This window comes from Lepisosteus platostomus, chromosome 11 (genome assembly GCF_059453375.1).
Source record: "Lepisosteus platostomus isolate fLepPlt1 chromosome 11, fLepPlt1.hap1, whole genome shotgun sequence".
NCBI classification, from domain to species: Eukaryota; Metazoa; Chordata; class Actinopteri; order Semionotiformes; family Lepisosteidae; genus Lepisosteus; species Lepisosteus platostomus.
Genome location: NC_142621.1, coordinates 19793194 through 19812004, shown reverse-complemented (window position 1 = coordinate 19812004; position 18811 = coordinate 19793194). Strand labels below are relative to the sequence as shown.

The window sequence follows — 18811 nt, the reverse complement described above, 5'->3', positions numbered from 1 at the left end:
TCTAGCCCTTGACAGGCAGATATTCAAAGGAAAGCACTCTTCACAAGTTAGAGAAATTTTCTAGGACCCAAGAACAAATACACTCAGGCAAGCAGAACTGTTTATGCACATATAAGTCAAGGGATAAGACTTCATCACATCACATCACATCACATCACATCACATCACATCACATCACAGAGAAGAACCTCACTTCTTGCCATTGCTTTAATTCCTGGAATAAATCCTGCTCTAACTCCTTCTGAGATCCTTCATTTGCTCTGTAAAACAAGTAGATATTAGAGAGGCCTGATTAAACTTAGATTTAAAATGTAATATTTTTATGAAACATGAAATATTTCATACATTTTGCATGGCAGCTATATCCATATATAGTACAGTATACATTAGGGGCAAGTAACAGGTTTATTCCAAGCTGAAAGGAGAAGAAAGAAACCACAGCATTTCAGCTGAGGAGCCTTCTTCGGGTGTGATATATCAGTTCAATTTATACCAATACAAGAACCCCTTAAATAAGTTGGAAGTTAAGTTGTGAAGACTAGTGAAGGACCCATGCATATGTACTCACTTGACTTTTTCCTCATACAATTTCTGCCACTTGGCAATCCTTGCTTCAATCATCTTCACTTTTTCAAAAACAGAGTTCTCTGACTGCCGAAGGTCCTGCATAAAATGACCCACCAATGACTTCCACTGATCTGCCAGTTGTAAGATCTGGCCGAAGTCTGCTGTGTCCTGGAAATCAGGTGCAGGAAGAGAGAGTTTAAAAAAATCAGCTTTTTCTGGGAGTAGACTGGAACACACATGAAGCACACGGAAACATGCTCATTTTTATCAGTGCTTATCCCTAGTTTACTTAATGACTGAAAGGTCATAATATATACTGTATGCTCAAGGGTTTGAATGGTTATAGTCCAAAAAAATAAACAGCTTGTTTCCTTTTCTTTGTAGACCTGTTGTTTTTTGCAAAGTAATAAGCTTACTCCATCCATCCATTTTCTAAACCATATTATCCATATCCTAACTCAGCAGCAATGGGAATAAGGATATACCCCAGATAGAGCACAAATCTTTAACAGGGGACACACAAGCAGAAAGACACAAACACTCACTGTGTTTGGGCTGTGGGAGGAAACCGGAGCTCCTGGGGGAAACCCATGCAAACCCCAGTGCTGCAAGACACCATTGCTAACTTCTGTGCTACGGTGCTGCCTTATTAAGCTAACTTAATGGACGTGAGTGTTTCTGTCATTCACAACTACCTGGGTTTCTTGACTGAGCACATAATGTTACTTTAAGGAATTCCCAGTTTAAAATGAAGTTTCTGTGTACCCCAACCAGGAGCCACATAAGTGAAAAAATCTGAGGTGAAATATTAGACATGCGAGCATTAGAAACTAGTGATTCAATACCAGTCATACAATTTTATTTGTGGTTTATACAACTAACAAAAATTACAGTTATTTATAACATTAAAATACCATTCTTATGTTAATGTTACAAATGAAAATAGTGCTGTCTCTTTATGATGTTTCTAATAAACCACATAAGGCAGTGCAGCTGAAAAATAGTCTTTAAAAGGGTCATCAATAAAACCTCTTTAGATCTGGATTTGTGTACCTTTACACATATCCTGTGGTATGTTCATGATGATAAAAATTAGTTTGTAAATTAATATCAGGTAGGTTTCATTTCTGTTTCTATAAATCTGAGAAATCGGAGTCTTCAATCTTGGACTCACACAGGGTAATTAACATAACTAAACATAAATGTGGGTAATATTTTTAAGTTTTAACCAGGATTTTTAATTTGTTTCATTGCTATAGAAAGTAACAATACAACGGACTGATTAATAAATTAAGCACATTTTATCTGAGAGTTTAACAGATAACTGATATAGAGTAGATCTTGAAAGATAAGAAAATGGCAGAGGCCTCTCACTAAATGATAAACATGCTTGAGACAGCTAGATTTCAAAATATTTTTTTATCATATAGAATAGGCTATAAGGCAAAGTTTTTTTTTAATTTAATCTGATCCTTACCTTGGACATCAGGAGAATTGTAAAATGTTCTGCTGTTTTAGACCATGTCTGTTCACTAATTTGAAGTTTACTTGCAAAGTGGAGATTATTTGCTTTAATTACCTGTAGTTCAAGACAAGGGAAAATGAGAGAATGTCATCACACCAACTGCATTTTATGGTGAAAAGGCACATACTGTAAAGTGAAAAGTGTAAGTATTGGGAAATTGAATGACATTTGTCATGTTTGCAGTTTACTATTGAAATTTATATTTTAAAAAGATAAAAGATTAGGAAAAAGTACAGAATACCATCTTTTATTTCTGAGTATTTTGTGCAAACATGTAAACCATGTTTTTATGTTCAACCTCCTCCAATTTCTGATCAGCACAGGTATTGGAACAAATTAATTTAAAGTTAGTTAGTACTTGTTACAAATGAACCATAGTACTTGGTTGCATACCCCTAATATGTAATGATTGCTTGAATTCTGCAACCCATTGGCATTACCAGATTCTTTGATATGTACAGTACCTTTGAGATGCATTGCCAAGGCTTAACTGCAGCCATTTTCCTTTGTTACTTATTTGTGAGGTTTTCTGACTTTAGTTTCTGCTTCGACAAGTAAAGCACATACTCAGGAGATTGACCTGGCCAGTTCAAAAGTTTCCACATCTTATTGATTAACTCCTTGGTTAATTGGATCTTTGTCTTGTTTCTATAGACTTCCAAATTCAATCACTGCCATCATTGGTTACATCTTTAATCAAACCAGTAAGCCAGTTTCAGAAGCAGACATGCATGACACTACCTCCACCATTTTTCAAAGATTGGGTGGTATGCTTAGGTTAATTTGTAGTACCTCTCTTTTTCCACTGCTTTGTCTTTCTGTAATTGATAAGGGTTTATCTTTCCATAAAACTTTAATATTTGTCATTTACCGACTTCTCAAGTTGTCTACTATGGAAGTGCATTTCTGCCACCAAGGCCCTTATCTCATAATTACGACAAACTCATCTCTTAATTACGAGATAGTCATTCTTGCGTACTTTATGTGATCACGTGATAGCACAATTGACATATAATACCTATATCGTGATGTGAGGACTTACAGTTTTAACCAGTGGAACTGATTGCATATATAACTGTTCATACCATCATTGCTTTGATCACTAAATCCCACAAAACCGGTCCTCAATTTCATCAATCATCAATTTCCCTACGGGATAAATAAAGTATTATCTATCTATCTTAGTTTAGTTTATCTTAGTTTAGATTTGAAAACAGTATAAAAATGTGTAGTTTGGAGTAGGACCTATATCTATACTACACATATCAAGCACTACAATATTACTACTGAACCAAATTGTAGAAGTCATTAGAGTGATTGCAGAGATCTGTTTACTTAGGCCAGCTCAAAATATTTGTTAGAGCAAACAAAGGTGACTTGCCCTAACTGCTGCAACAAAACATGCCCTGCTATAAGTGTTAAAAGAAACAATAACACACCATAACCAAGGAAAAACAACTTATGTTACATGTTAAAGTATTGTAACGCAACGGGGGCTCAGGCGGGCGCCCTTGCCGCATTAGGTCGGCCCCTGCACCGTCCGGGGCTCGAACCCGGGACTTCCGCGTCTCTCTGCAGCGACCCAGCCCCGTGAGCCAAAGAGAGATCTCTCCACAGCCCAGTAGCTGTGGTCCTGCTATCACAGGGAAGGGCGGTGACGTCACCCGCTCTGGTACGCCGGCTCTTACACACAGTGCTTGTCGGCCGTAAGCGTTACACTCTCCCCCGCTTAAATCGCCATCCCCGGCGAAGGGCTATCCCACCCCGCTTCTGACACCAATGTAGCGCAACGGGGGCTCAGGCGGGCGCCCTTGCCGCATTAGGTCGGCCCCTGCACCGTCCGGGGCTCGAACCCGGGACTTCCGCGTCTCTCTGCAGCGACCCAGCCCCGTGAGCCAAAGAGAGATCTCTCTTTAGCTCACGGGGCTAGGTCGCTGCAGAGAGACGCGGAAGTCCCGGGTTCGAGCCTCAGTCGGGATGGGGCCGACCTAATGCGGCAAGGGCGCCCGCTTGAGCCCCCGTTGCGTTACATTGGTGTCAGAAGCGGGCAGAATGAACAACTCGTGGCAGTCACTACCCGATTCCATAAAGCGCCGGCTGACGCTGGAAGACGCAGAACCCATCGGCGGCGCACATAGGGAGCCTGAGCAACTCCTGGGTGCGACAGGTGGCCACAGCCCTTACCAGGGCTACCCAGTAGTGGTCCCGCCAGTAGAATTGGGGCGGCCGCCCCGGAGAGAGGATGCCCTCCCTGCCGGAGCCGATCAGCGATTCCCACACCCATCGGCGCGGGTGCGACCAGGTCGCTACGATGGTGAGGCGCCTTGGGAGACCTATGAGGCGCAGTTCCAGCTCGCGGCCCGGACGAATGGCTGGAGCCGGGCGGAGATGGCCGGCCACCTGGCGGCGGCGCTGGAAGGAGCGGCCTGCCAGGTGCTCCTGGACGTCCCGGAGGAGGACAGAGGCGACTACGCGGCGCTGGCAGCAGCCCTCCAGCTGCGCTTCGGTGTAGAGGAGGCGCCGGACTTGATGCGGGAGAGGCTGGCCCTGCGGCGGCGCCGACCAGGAGAGCGACTGGGCCCGGTCGCCGCGGATGTCATGTTCCTCGCCCGCCGAGGATACCCAACTTTCCCCCGGGAGGCGCAGCGGGAGATGGCTCTCCAGGCCTTTCTCAAGGCCCTCTCGCCCGAGGAGCTGCGGCGCCACGTGCAGCTGGCCGCGCCAACATCGCTGGAGCAGGCCTTGGCCCTTGCTACACGGGCTGAGGTAGTGTTCGGGGTGACTGGCAGCGCCAGCAGACGCAGTGCGCCCTGCCGGCTGACCGAGGCGGCGACGGAGGAATCCAGCGAGGGGGAAGAGGAGCCAGCCCGTGCAGCGACCGCCGCGGAACAGCCCCGCACGCTGATTTGCGACCGCTGCGGGAAAAGAGGACACCGAGCCCGGGTCTGCCGGGCACCCGAACCTCGCTCTCCCTGATCGACGTCGGGAAACGGGAACGGGGCGGCTCAGCGCGGGGAAGGCCGCCCTTGAACACCTCAACCCCCGCTCCGGAGAGCGCTGTAAAAACCGGCGCCCCTCACGCCACCGTGGGGCGAGTCGGCTGTAGCTGGGGCCAGTACCTCCACTGCCGGATTGAGGACCAACCCTGCCTGGCCCTACTCGACACCGGTTCATCAGTGACCCTACTTCGGCCGGGCGTCCTCCCCGACACCGAGGGCACCAACCCCCCAGGATGGGAGGCCTCCAGCCTGCGGCTGAGGACCGTGACGGGACAGCTCGCTGCAGTCCGGGGGAAACGGGTGCTTGCCTTCTGTCTGGGTGCAGCGACGGTGCGCCACCCCTGCTACCTTGCACCCATCCAGGAGGACTGCATTCTGGGGCTGGACCTACTGCAGCGAGTGGGGGCCAGGTTGGACTTGGACCGGCAGGAGTTGGTGTGGCAGGGGGAGCGACTGCACCTGGTGGAGGGCAGGTACAGCGAAGGCCGAGGGACGCGGGCTTGCCGGAGCCGGGGGAACAAGAGGCAGCGGCGGCGGCGGCGGCGTCAGTCGCCGGGGCAGACCAGGCCTGCGAGCCGGGGAGCGAGCGTGCCGGATCCTGCCCCTGAGTCGGCCGGGGGGCCAGACAAGGCGGCGGCGGGGGCCGAGCGTTGCGTGGAAGCGAAGCGTGCCGTTGAGGACCTCTTCCAGCGGAGCTGCGAGGGCCTCGATCAGGACCAGCGGCAGCGGCTCCAGGAGCTACTCGCCCAGAACGAAGACCTCTTTGCGGCGAGGGATGAGGACTGCACCCGCACTGCCCTGGTCCAACACGAGATCAACACCGGCGACGCTCGGCCCATCCGCATCCCACCAGGACGCATGGTCCACGCCAAGCGGACCGCCGCCGAGGAAAAGATCCGGGAGATGGCCGCAGCGGGGGTGATTGAGCCCTCCGCGAGCCCGTGGTCGGCGCCAGCCGTACTGGTTAAAAAAAAAAGACGGCTCGTGGAGGTTCTGCGTCAACTACCGCAAGCTGAATGAGGTCACCCGGAAAGATTCCTACCCCCTGCCGAGGATAGATGACGCCCTGGACTACATCACCGGGTCGACCTGGTTCAGCTCCCTGGACCTCCGCTGCGGCTACTGGCAGGTACCGCTTGCTCCCGATGCTCGCCCGAAGACGGCCTTTTCCATCGGCCAGGGCCTCTGGCAGTTTACTGTCATGCCTTTTGGCCTGTGCAATGCCCCGGCAACGTTCGAGAGGCTGATGGAGAGGGTGCTGGCATCGGTCCCGCGGAACCAGTGCGTGTTATATCTGGACGATCTGCTGGTTCATGCACGGAGTTTCGACCAGGCCTTGACGAACCTCCAGGCGGTGCTGGCCTGCATCCGCCGTGCTGGCCTGAGGCTCAACCCCCGCAAGTGCGAGCTCCTGCGGCGGGAGGTGACCTTCCTGGGACATGTTGTTGGACCGCGAGGGGTGGCTACGGACCCAGGTAAGGTCGCCGCAGTGAGGGGCTGGCCGACTCCACGCACCGTCGCGGAGCTCCGCAGCTTTCTGGGGTTGGCCTCGTACTATCGGAGGTTCGTCCGGGACTTTGCCAGCATCGCCGCCCCGCTGCACCGCCTCACCGACAAGGGCCGCCGTTTTGACTGGGACTCGGGCTGTGAGACTGCCTTTGGCCGGTTGCGCGAAGCTCTGGTGGGGGCCCCCGTGCTGGCCTACCCCGACCCGCGGTTGCCGTATATTCTCGACACCGACGCGAGTGACTCGGGGGTGGGGGCGGTGTTGGCGCAGGAGGGGCCGGATGGGGAGCGCGTAGTGGCTTACTATAGTCGGGCTCTGACTAGGCCTGAGCGGAACTACTGCGTGACCCGTCGCGAGCTGCTGGCGGTGATGGCGGCGGTCCACCATTTCAGGCCGTACCTGTTCGGGACCCGGTTCCGGTTGAGGACCGACCATGCGTCCCTCACCTGGCTGCTCCACTTTAAGGAGCCAGAGGGACAGATGGCGCGATGGATAGAGATCCTGCAGGAGTACGACTTCACTGTCGTGCACCGTGCGGGGTCTCGCCATCTCAATGCCGACGCTCTCTCGCGGCGCCCCTGCGAGGCCGCGGACTGCCATCACTGCGCCCGGCGGGAGCAGCGTGAGGAGGCTGTCCGCACCGTGGCGGGGGTGAGCGCCGCGGCCACGGCCCGGGAGGGGCCGCTGGGGGTGGGCCTGCCAGACCTGGCGCAGCGTCAGGCAGCTGATCCTGACGTGGGCCCGGTGCTCCGCTGGAGGGCAGCAGGAGTGCGGCCTACACGAGAGGAGCTCGCCCCGCACCCGAAGTCCGTCAAGGCCCTCTGCGCCCTGTGGGAGGCCTTGGAGGTAAAGGACGGGGTGCTGCGCCGGGGGTGGCGGGTACCCTCCAGTGGCGAGGTACGGTGGCAGCTGGTGGTGCCTCGGTCGCTCCGCGGGGCGGTGCTCCGAGCGGTGCACGGCCAACCGGGTGTGGGGCACTTCGGCGGTAAAAAAACCCTGCAGCGTCTCCGAGGCCATTTTTATTGGGGTCTTTGCCACCGGGACGTGGAGCGGTACTGCCGAACGTGTGCGGTGTGCGTGGCGCAGAAGGGTCCCCCCGAGCGCTCTCGGGCCCCCCTCCAACAACACCAGGTGGGGGCTCCTATGGAGCGGGTGGGAGTGGACGGGAACCGCTACGTCTTGGTGGCTATGGATTACTTTACGAAGTGGCCGGAGGCCTACGCCCTCCCGGACCAGAGTGCCCCCACGGTGGCCGATGCACTGCTGGAGGGGATGTTTGCCAGGCTGGGGGTGCCGGAGGAGTTACACAGTGACCAGGGGCGTAACTTCGAGTCCCAGGTCTTCGCCAGAGTGTGCCAGCGCCTGGGGATTACTAAGACGCGGACCACCCCGCTGCATCCCCAGAGCGACGGGTTGGTAGAGCGGTTTAATCGGACGCTCGCCACCCAGCTGGCCACCCTGGTGTCCCGGCACCAACGGGACTGGGACCGCCACCTCCCCCTTGCGCTCTGGGCGTATCGGACCGCGGTCCAGGAATCCACCGGGTGCACCCCGGCCTCGCTCATGCTGGGCCGGGAAATGCGAACACCGGTGGACCTGGTCTTCGGCCCACCGCCCGGAGACGGGTCGGCACCGCCGGCTGGACCGGACTACGAGTGGGACCTGCGGCAGCGGATGCAGCGGGTGCACAGCTTTGCACGGACCCACCTGACACAGGCGGGGGTCCGGCAGAAGCGGTACTACGACCTGCGCTGCAGGGGGCCTGCCTTCCAGCCCGGGGACTCGGTTTGGGTGTACAACCCGCGGCGCCGCAAAGGCCTCAGTCCTAAGCTGGCGCCGTCGTGGGAGGGGCCCGCTGAGGTACTCGGGGTGGTGGGCGAGGTCTGCTACCGTGTCCGGTTGCGAACACGGGGGAGAGTGGTGGTCCTGCACCGAGACCGCCTGGCCCCCTACCGGGCCCGGGAGGAGGAGCCGTGTGGGGAGGCTCCAGAGGAGCAGCCGGGGCCGGAGCCGGCCGATAGTGGGGCGTCCGTGGATCGCCAGCCGTCACCGCGGCGCAGCGGCCGCTCGCGCAGGGTTCCGCAGCAGTTGGCCGAATACGAGTACAGCCTGAGGGGGGTGTTCGACGTCGGCGAGACGCCAGACGCTTCAGGTGGGGGCAGTGTAACGCCCTCGCCTGGTGGTGAGGAGGAAGCGCCCCTAGGCGCTCGTAGTACCGCTGGGCATGCTGGGAGTGGTTGCCGGAAAGAGTCTGAGGGTCAGCACGATGACCAGCGGCTGACCCTACCTGTGTAAATAATGTCCTAGTAATTCTAGTGCCCTGTGTAGTCCTGTAAAAGTAGAGTGTGTTGTTAGGTAATTACCACCCTAAATGTGTGTACGTGTTCGTCACTCTCCTCATGTGTGTGTAGATCCTGTGTTTGGTTTTGGTGTGGTTGTAAAATAAAGCCAGTGCTTGGTTAATCGCGTCTCCACTGTTCTTTAGTTCTGAAAAAGAACCTGCAAAACGCTACAGTATGAAGTAGTAATGTTTTTTTCTCAGTCTGTACTATACATTATACTGTATACTGTATACTGTAAGAGCTGAGAAACCCTTGCAGTTTGTCTGTTCTGTGAAGCGGCCCATTGCGCATTGCTGTACTTACTGAGGATCAATAAAACTGAATCTGCACAAGACTTTCCTACTCCCATGATAAAGAATTTCCCACAACACCCTCAATGAGTCAGAGGCATTTGATAACAACTGTGCAGTGACATAAAAAGCACCAAACTACTGAGATTAAGTCCTAGGTACAGTGAGTAAAGGATCAACCTCAACTGAAGCCTATGGGAGGAAATGTAAACAGAAAGGACTTCAGAGATGTATGATGGAGCTGTATTATTTAGAGCCTCAAAAGTTCGTAACAAGATCTTACATTGAATATGTGACATTTTAGGCAACCAATGTAAAGATTTAAGTATAGGAGTGATATGCTGCCAGGGTCTTGTGTGAGTTAGAAGTCTGGCTGCAAAGTTTTGGACATATTACAAGTTACTGAGAAGAGGCCATAAAGCAAAATGTTACAGAAATAAAGCCTTGGTGTTATAGAGGCATGAATCAAGCACTCAGGATTGAACTAATATGGGCATTATTTATAAGGTGAAAAAAGAGGTCTTAATTTTATCAAATGAGGGTTAAAACAGGAGAAGATCAAGTGTGACTTCATGACTACAGATGATACCTGAATGGGGCATCCACCATTACTGTGAAGCTTTTCGACCTTACATTTGCTACCCACCAGTAAAATTTCTGTTTTGTCACTATTTAGCTTCAAGGAATTTGATGTCAAAAAGAGCTTGATGCCAATCAGACAAGAAGTAAGTGACAGAGGTGGGAAATAATACAGGGAAAAGGTTTTAATGTAACTCTGAGTATAATACACATAACAATGATACTGAAGACCATGTATTTGTGTCATCTGACTGAGAGCAAGCATAAAAATAATACTAAAGCAATGGGTCCAAGACTGAGTACTGCAGCAAGTCATGATTGACTGGAGCCATTTAGATGTATGAAAAGATTTATGCAGACCAAGGGAAACAAACTGCTTCCTGCCAGTAAGATAAAACAAAACTAGTTGAAAACAGTACTATTGATAGACAATGTCTGTAAGCATTTGAGAGATATTTAATGATTACTGTATCAAAATCCGCACTAAGATTGCACAAGCAACATAAGAACACCTATAACCATATAAGTCAGATGCAACAAGCAAATCATTAACAACCCTGACAGTCTCAGTGCTATGATTAGTATGAAAACCAGACTGGAATTGTTCAAACAGATCATTAGCTATCATGTGAGCCTGTAATATATATGTAAACACACATTCTGGAAGAAGTGTTAGTGGGACCAGCAGGGGGCACTCACCCTACAGTCCATTGGCCTCATTACTCTGTTCTCCTCCCCACTGATAACTGGTGTGTGTTGAGTGTTCTGGTGCACTAAGGCTGCTGTCACATTTACCTGTAAAGTGCTTTGAGTGGAGTGTCAAGAAAAGTGCTATATGAGCGTAAGAAATTATTAATTATTATTATTAGTATTGGCTGCACATTCATGTGGTAGGAAGGGAGATTTAGTCCTGAGTTGGATTATTTTATCTAGAATCCATGTTATCTGTCTTGCTGGCATTGCATTGGGTTCCAAGTTACAAGGGCTAGTATTATGGGTTTCTGGGTCTATAGAATGTAGACCTCTGGGACACAATGTTTTGTATTGATATTTTATCAAGCTTTGACTGAAATTATTACTCTTTCACCAGAGCTGTGCCAGTTCTCAAGTGCCAAAACACATACTACTGCATGAGAATATCTTTGTCATTCAGGCATTATAATTGTAGCTGCAGGGCTTATTAATAATACAGGAATTAAGTTTGCTGCTCCCTTGTCACTCTCTCCCTCATCTTAGTGGTGCTGGACACAGAGGCCATTCCATGTGGTTCAGATTTAAGGTGTTTTTCTATCTGATTGAGTTTCCTGATAAGGAACAACTCCCAAGGCTGAGATTCTCCAGCCACCCTAATGAATGGTCATCTCTGGCGCCTTACTGTCTGGGAGATTCCAAGGGAGAGTCTCATTCCTAAGTTTACAACCTAAGGTCAGAGGGCATTGTTACTCATTCTCCACCTTGATCAGTCAATCAGGAACTGGTAGGGTAGGATAACCCTACATGGGTCTCGAAAGCCTGTGAAACTTTCAACCAATGAATGACCGTTGTTCCTCCAGATAAAAGATGGAGGAACCACCCATAAGGTGCCCCTCCAGGACATTCTCAGACTCAGCTCAGACAATCACATGACGGCCAGTTTGTCCGAGTACCAGGACTTTACTTTGTTCTAAGAGTCAAGACTGGAGGTTGCTCGCACATAATCAAAGGTTAACCCATCCGCCCAAGGTTAACCCAGCAGCAAGCTTCGTGAACCGCTGATAACCCACCGCGAACACTCGCCTAATCAACAGGTGAACTACGGTTGGAACTGTTGACAGTTGAATCTCAGTATTCAGGACTAGTGCTACATCAGGAACGAACCGGTCTTCTTCCCGTCTAAAGAGTGTGACTTGCTTGGACATGCATTAACTTTTCATGTGCACAAACTCTGCTAGTTCAACCAGGACTAACTAGCCGGTCTTCAGAGAGTCACTGCCAGCACGCTGCGGCAGGAATCTCTCCCTGCTTCTCCTACACCTCCAGCCGCACCAGGACTGCCTGGCACCAGGCCAGAGGATGCCGATTGGATGCAGCCACAGCCTGTTGCTGTTCCTTTGTGTCCACGGGAGATCTGAATCCACATAAATTGGATGAGTATTCAACATTCTGCATTACAGTTCGAGAATTCAATTGTTACCTCAACCCCAGTTGATATCAATTTAATTCCTATGAGTGGGATACTTGCTTTTGAGTATCTAGTGTAGAAGTTGTAATCAAAGCTCCATTAACGAAATGGTATAAATGAATGGTATACTGAATGTATGTCTCTCTTGGTATTTGTAACTATTCGTTATTGAATATATGCCTTTTGTATTCTGCTAACCCTCACTATAAGATCTGTTATGTTTACAGTATATGCACATTTTATATATTATATATTAATAAATGTATTCTCGTGTATTAGCATCCATGTGTGTGCGTTGCTGAGTTATTCTGCAAAGTCGGTTTTATAATAGCCATCAAAGAATATTTTTGTGACTTACTGCTGCAATTAATAATTGTCCCAGTAAATGCACAAAACCCCTTCATAATTATTTGTTACCACTTGTTGTTTTCCTGAGCACCCTATTTGAAACAATAAAATGTATCTACTTGTCTGTGACACATCCCTTTTGTCCATATACATTATTTTTTTATTAAAAATGGCATCATCCATAATGACACTGCCTAAAATCATTGACACAAAAAAGGAACAGTAGTAGCAGTACAGATACGTGTGGCACTCCACTAATTATCTCAACCAATTTAGAGGATTCTCCCCTTGTCAGCACTCAGCTCCTAATCAACATGCAGCATTATCTTGGATTCCTATTGTTTAAATTTAGATTTAATTTTTTACATGGAACATTTAAAAATATAATTCTACAAATCTAAAGATGTCAAATAATATTCTCTAATTTAATCACTGTTGCTTCGTAACAAAAGAACTGCCATTTCTATAATCATGTTGGCAATCTTTTAGTCTATATTCACCTGATTCCACTTTGAACCAATTTCTGTGGTTGTGAAAGTTTTCCAATAGGGAGGCACACACCCTATCCTAAGTGTTTAAAACTATTTGCCCTTGGATAAATCTTCCGTGGGGTCTGCATTGTGACAAGCTTTAAAACTTCCACCTACCTTCAATGCAAGGCTGTTAGTGACTCTGCTCCACAGGTCTCTTTCCTCAGTGAGATGAGACACCTGGGACTCTAGCCTGCGCCTTTGCATCTCATACAGCTCATGGTACTCTCCTACAAGGCTAGAAAAAAGTGTCTGACAGCTGACAGTATTATCATAGAACATATGATCATTAAACCTACCTTTTACTTGAAACTTAAAGTTAAATTGTCTTTCCTGCTTTTGATAATATTAACAAAGAGGTAAAGGTAAATATTTAAATCTCACTGTTATTATGCCACACAATCTACTTTGTGTTGTTTTCCCACTCTTGGTGGTAGAGACGCAGACATTTAAAATGTGCAAGGTGTCATGCAGCATACCACAACAAATGCTGGCAAACCATGTGGCTGTCTCAACAATTTTAATAATAACATTAAATGTTATTAAAATAAAAATTAAATTAAAATTAATAATAAAATTAAATGTTTTTAAGAGAGGCTAGCAGTTACTTGAATGACTTTCAAAGAATGACTTATGGTTGCATACTATATGTTGCATTGTAGTTAATATAGGTCTGCACTATATAAAGGGTTTTTGTCTAAGAAATGTAAGAAAACTACACTTTTACCACAACACCACCACAATAATTATGATATTTATTATTAATAATATGATGTTTTTGTATGTTTCACTGCAAGTTTTGATGCAGTATTTTTATTCAAATGGTTTCTTTTTTAAAAACATCTGGTTTTCCTTCCTCTGCAAGCGATTATAAACTCAGTAAGTTTAATTGTTTTTATTTATTGCTAAAGTAGGTGACAATGGGAGTGTCTAAGAATCTAGATAAAGTGTGTAACATCGGGCAGTGTAAACATTTCCAGCTTCGAAGCAGAGGGAATGTTTGCTGAGGGGGTCCAGAATCTGTGATCAAAATAATTACAAAATCACTAAAGCTTACAGTATCTTGGTATACCTTATTCCCGTGGCTCTCAAACCCAGGTGGTACGCCAGATAACCCTGGAAATGTGTTGTGTGCACTGAAAAATTGGGACGCTTTTCATATTTTCTATTTGAATAAAATTCATTTATGCAGCCTAGGTACTACGATACAGTGTGCGCTAATACTTGAGTGCGCACAAAAGCAACTATGTACTTCTCTACCATTGTATAGGAATGTAAGTGACCAATTGTATTTTAAAAAAAATAGGGAGGTAGGAGAATGTGCATGGTTTTGGAACACAGTGAGCACAGGAAAGCGTGATAGATAACAGAAAATATTTAAGAACTGTTCTAGGTTAACTTGAGAAAAATACGCCGAGCGTATCTGTGTTTTGCTCATATGGGCTTCAAATAAAAACTTCTTTTAACTTCTGACACGGACTCCTGAAACGGAAACGGGGAAAAATGCAAGCTTACGGATTGCTAAAGCAGGAAAGCCCCACACTATTTGTGAAGAACTTTGTTTACCGTTGGCAAAAGAGCTGACACGTATTATGTGTGGAGAAAAAGCTGCTAAACAGCTAATAATAATGTAATGTAATAATAATGTTATAATAATAATAATGTTTCTTTATTAGCCCTATACAATTTCTTGCATTAGGAATTCATCTTTTCGCATACCCCAGCTTTTCTCCATGGAGACACAGACAGGGAGAGAAGCTTGGGGTCAGAGCACAGGGTCAGCCATTGTACGGCACCCCTGGAGCAGTTAGGGTTAAGGGCCTTGCTCAGGGGCCCAACGGAGTAGGATAGCTCTGCCGGCCGCAGGATTCGAACCGGCAACCTTCCAGTCACAGGCGCAGATCCTTAGCCACAGAGCCACCACTCCGCCCTGCTCGACCTGCCTTTAGAAAGACACAGTCACTCGTAGAATTACTGATATGGCAGACGATGTTAAAAGTAAGCTGATAGAGTGCATAAAGATGAGCAAATGCTTTTCACTGAAAATTGATGAGTCTGCAGATGCCAATTTACTCGTTTATGTTAGATACGAGTTTGTGGGTACTGTATGTCCCATGAGGACTTTCTGTTCAGTAAGCTGCTACCAACAAGAACTACAGGAAAGCACACATTTCAGCTTCTGAATTAATTTATCGAAGAGAATGGCATCAACTGGATAAAATGCGTCTGAGTTTTTACAGACGGTGCTAGAGCGATAACAGGCAGGCACAGCTGTGTAGTTGCATGAATTAATGAGGTTGCTCCAGATATGAAGTGGACGCACTGCAGCATCCACCGCGACTCTGTTGTGAATTGTATCAAGGCTTGACCAATGAATTGACATCTGCTTTGCTCGACTAAACAGGCTCACCCCTCTCACTGATATGGTGCTTTTTTATTGTTTATTTTTAATTTTTGTTGTTCCTGTTGTCATTCTGTAAAATGCTTTGAAAAGCCACCTTTAAAGGCACCTTTAAACGCGCTATATCAAATAAAGTTTATTATTTTTATAGTATATGTATTATATGTGTGTGTGTGCGCTCATGTTGGTCATTGAGCCTTGGTTTGATCAGGGTTGGGACAAAAGTTTGAGAACCACTGCCTTAGTTAATTAAGTTCTGGGTAAATGATTCTGTCAATCAACAGTCCAGACCATATATAATCAGATCAGGAGAAGAAAAGAGGAGTGAGATAAAGGGGAAAAAGGAGGTCAGACCACATGAGAGAGGAGGCAGAAACAGACGAAACCTGAAGCTTGTGCCAGGCAAGAGTCTATTTCATGATCATCTGAAAAACAAAACCCTACTGGAGTTAAGTTTTTGAATCTTGCTAAAAGAGCTTGCTGTTCTGTAGCTTTTAGGGAACATGGGTTTATTGAGTAAAGAATCCTTTAGTTTAAAACTGCCTCTCTTGCTTAGTTGGTGTGTTTGAGAATAGGGAGATAGACTCCTATTTATTTTTGGCACCTGGGTTAGAGAGAGAAAGATTTAATTGTAGCTTGTATTCTATTTAGTTTAGAAGGCAGCTTATCGCTTCTTTGGCCTCTGTAGGCATTATTGAAGAGCCTGGTACTTGGTAGCAGCCTGGGGTTTTCTTGGTGGATTAGACATACAGCTGCAGCTATTCAAAATGCACGGTACAAAACCATACCGCGGGCAACTATGCGTGCGCCACCGCGCCGTACCCCGGTACGTGATTGGGTGGCCAAAATGACCGACAGGGGCATTAGTGGTGCATTACTCGGTAGTGAAAATATTTAATCATTTAATCTCTTTACTGTGCACATCTTAATCTGCTTAGTATTGAATATTTATATGGAATTTTACCACTAAAGAGAAATTTTAGTAGCTGAGCATAAAAAGAATAGGAGCATAATGCATCTGAAGGTCATAAACGATATGAATTTAGGAATATAAACATATCACATAAACTGTACTGTATATTGCTGGTATTGGTATTTTAAAGAAAAAATACACACCAGTATTCCATTTCTCCCTAAACATTTTAAGTATCGAAGTCATGTTCCATAATATAGTTATACCGTTATTAATTTATTTAGATACGCAAATGCATATTATATTCCCTATTAATCCAATTATAAAAGTATGCTTTTGTTTAATCTGATAACGAGCGTATTCTCAGAACAGGTTAAAACGATCAATTTTCAAAAAGTATATAAAGGTACAGTAATATGGTCAGAAGGAGCACGAAAAAACATTTAGAAATAACCACATGTAAGACTTTGATGCTTAAAATGTTTAGGGAGAAATGGTATACTGGTGTGTATTTTTTCTTTAAACTACCAAGACCAGCCATATACAGTACAGTTTACATACAGTAATATGTTTATGTTCCTAAATAATATATTTTATGAGCATATGAAAGGCATGGTGAATCAGAGATTCTCAAGAATTACTTTGTATGATTGGAAACGAATCCGTGATCGGATCAACGAAATGCTGTGGTGTTACTTTTTGTCAATGAAAAAATAAAGTCTTTTTGTTTACAAAGATGGTTACAAAGAATGTGGACCAGGGTAATACTTCGAGTTTACAGCTTGTCCAAGGTCATTCATTATTAATACTATTAGTAATATCTTCGGTAAAGACTTTGATGCATAAAATATTTCTGCATAATTAAAATATTAATGATAAAGGTAGGTTGTGTACTTTTGCCCAACTGAGCAATCTTGCTTTCATAAAATTTACCAACTTTTTAATGTATGATGATTAACATGCTGTAATACACAGTTTAAATTGAAAAGTCTAAAGAGATCGGGATTTGAAACCGGTGTTTTCTGGTGACAGCTCGAATGCTGTACAGGAGAGGTTAAGCTTTATTAGCTCCTCCTGGCGGTTTGATTGGCGGAAGGTGATTCCGGATACTATTTACATAATCGAATTTGCATATGGTAATTTGCGGTATGACGTAGAATGACGCGTTATACAGCGTTTTGATGCGACACACCCACCGCGTTATACCGCAGCGTACCCCGCTTGTTTTGAATGGCTGCATCTGTACTGTATATCTCTGAAACGCCTTGTCTGTACATCCTGTATAGCGAAACTTGTGTGCTGTAGGTTTATGTTGCATGTAGTGTAGTGTGTGTCACTGTCATTGTTAATAAATATTTGTTTAACCAAGTGTGCCTGAATTAATGTTCTTTTCACCACATCTGTGCCACAGAACAAATAATTAAATTAAATATAACTATACCAACTTTTCACATATATTCTGGAGAAATCATTTACAAGTTGGGGGTTATGAATATTTATTTCATTATTGACTAACCCGGTCGGTCAGTTCCTGATTTTCTATATCATTTGTAACAATATTATATAAAATGCTTCTTTGTGTTGCAATGAAAAATGAAGCACTTGTAGTTTTTAATTTACAGTAGCTCTTACAACCAAAGTGATGCTTGATTGCAAAACTCCTTTGATATTGAAAAGGATCTCTCTCACTTATTCATTCTCTCTCACCTGTTCACTCTTTCTCTTTTTCTCAAATACTTTTAATTAAGGATAGTTTAAGGTCTGAAAAAATATAACAATTCTGTGATTTTTGAAAGCTGGTAGTGGGATTTGAATTTCTGCTCCTAGTAGCATGAAAAAGTGTACACCCCTGCCCCACACCATCTCCACTTTGCAGGTCTTCGTGACTTTTCAAACTGAAGAGGGTCCCAGCCACCTCAAAGGGTAGAGGAGGAGGATTCAAAGAAGATGAAAACAGTATACCTAATTTGGTTTCAAAATATTACTAATCTTAAATTATTGGTGTTTATTATATTTTTAATGCCACTTTGAGATGCAATGAAAAATGAAACTAATTGTCAATTAGATGACTGCTAGGCCAGCTAGAGAAAAACAAACTGAAATCCTTTTCTCCCTCCCACCTACTTGGTCCTTGATATGATTATCAGAACATTTTGTTGGCTTTTTAAACCTAGTTCTTTCCACACAATGTATTGTAGATATCTGCTGACTTTTAATGCAGAAGATGTTCTTTAAAGTGTAATTTATGATACAGTTCATCCCCAATACAAATTGTGATGCACAATAGTTTCACACAACAGTGTGAAATGCTTCCATGAGCTGGGCAGCCGACACGTCTCTGAAGTTCTTTTGTTCTGATTTTTAATTTAAAGTTGTTTGAATAGTATATACAGTGGTCTAACAATGTAGCTTTACATTTTTAAGACATATTATGCTATGATGATAATGCTGATGTAAATAAAAAAACATTGTGTCATAATATAAGATAAACTTATTTATATTTTTAATATTAGATTTTTATAAATTGGATTTATTATAAAAGCATTACGATTGATGCACCTTTCTCTTTCTTCCCTGCACCCCAAACAAAAGTTGCTAGAGGTTTCATGTAAATTGACCCCAGATATTCCAGTGGCCAATGATTTTATG

At 45.7% G+C, this 18811-nt stretch overlaps 2 protein-coding genes across 5 annotated transcripts in view; one reads left to right on the top strand and one right to left on the bottom strand.

Moving 5' to 3' along the window:
- nphs2 (NPHS2 stomatin family member, podocin) overlaps nucleotides 1–18811 on the top strand; it is an 85325-nt gene that overhangs the window by 27508 nt on the left and 39006 nt on the right. The gene's annotated exons all lie outside the window — the stretch shown is intronic.
- The window catches only part of axdnd1 (axonemal dynein light chain domain containing 1), a 57859-nt gene that overhangs the window by 16372 nt on the left and 22676 nt on the right, over nucleotides 1–18811 (bottom strand). For all 4 annotated transcript variants that reach the window (XM_088598790.1, XM_088598794.1, XM_088598793.1 and 1 more), the window contains exons 12-15: nucleotides 12966–13086; nucleotides 2045–2146; nucleotides 569–735; nucleotides 194–260 (exon numbers count right to left, since the gene is read on the bottom strand). In XM_088598790.1, the coding sequence (XP_088454916.1) occupies nucleotides 194–260; nucleotides 569–735; nucleotides 2045–2146; nucleotides 12966–13086 (457 nt within the window). The remainder of the gene's footprint in view (nucleotides 1–193; nucleotides 261–568; nucleotides 736–2044; nucleotides 2147–12965; nucleotides 13087–18811) is intronic.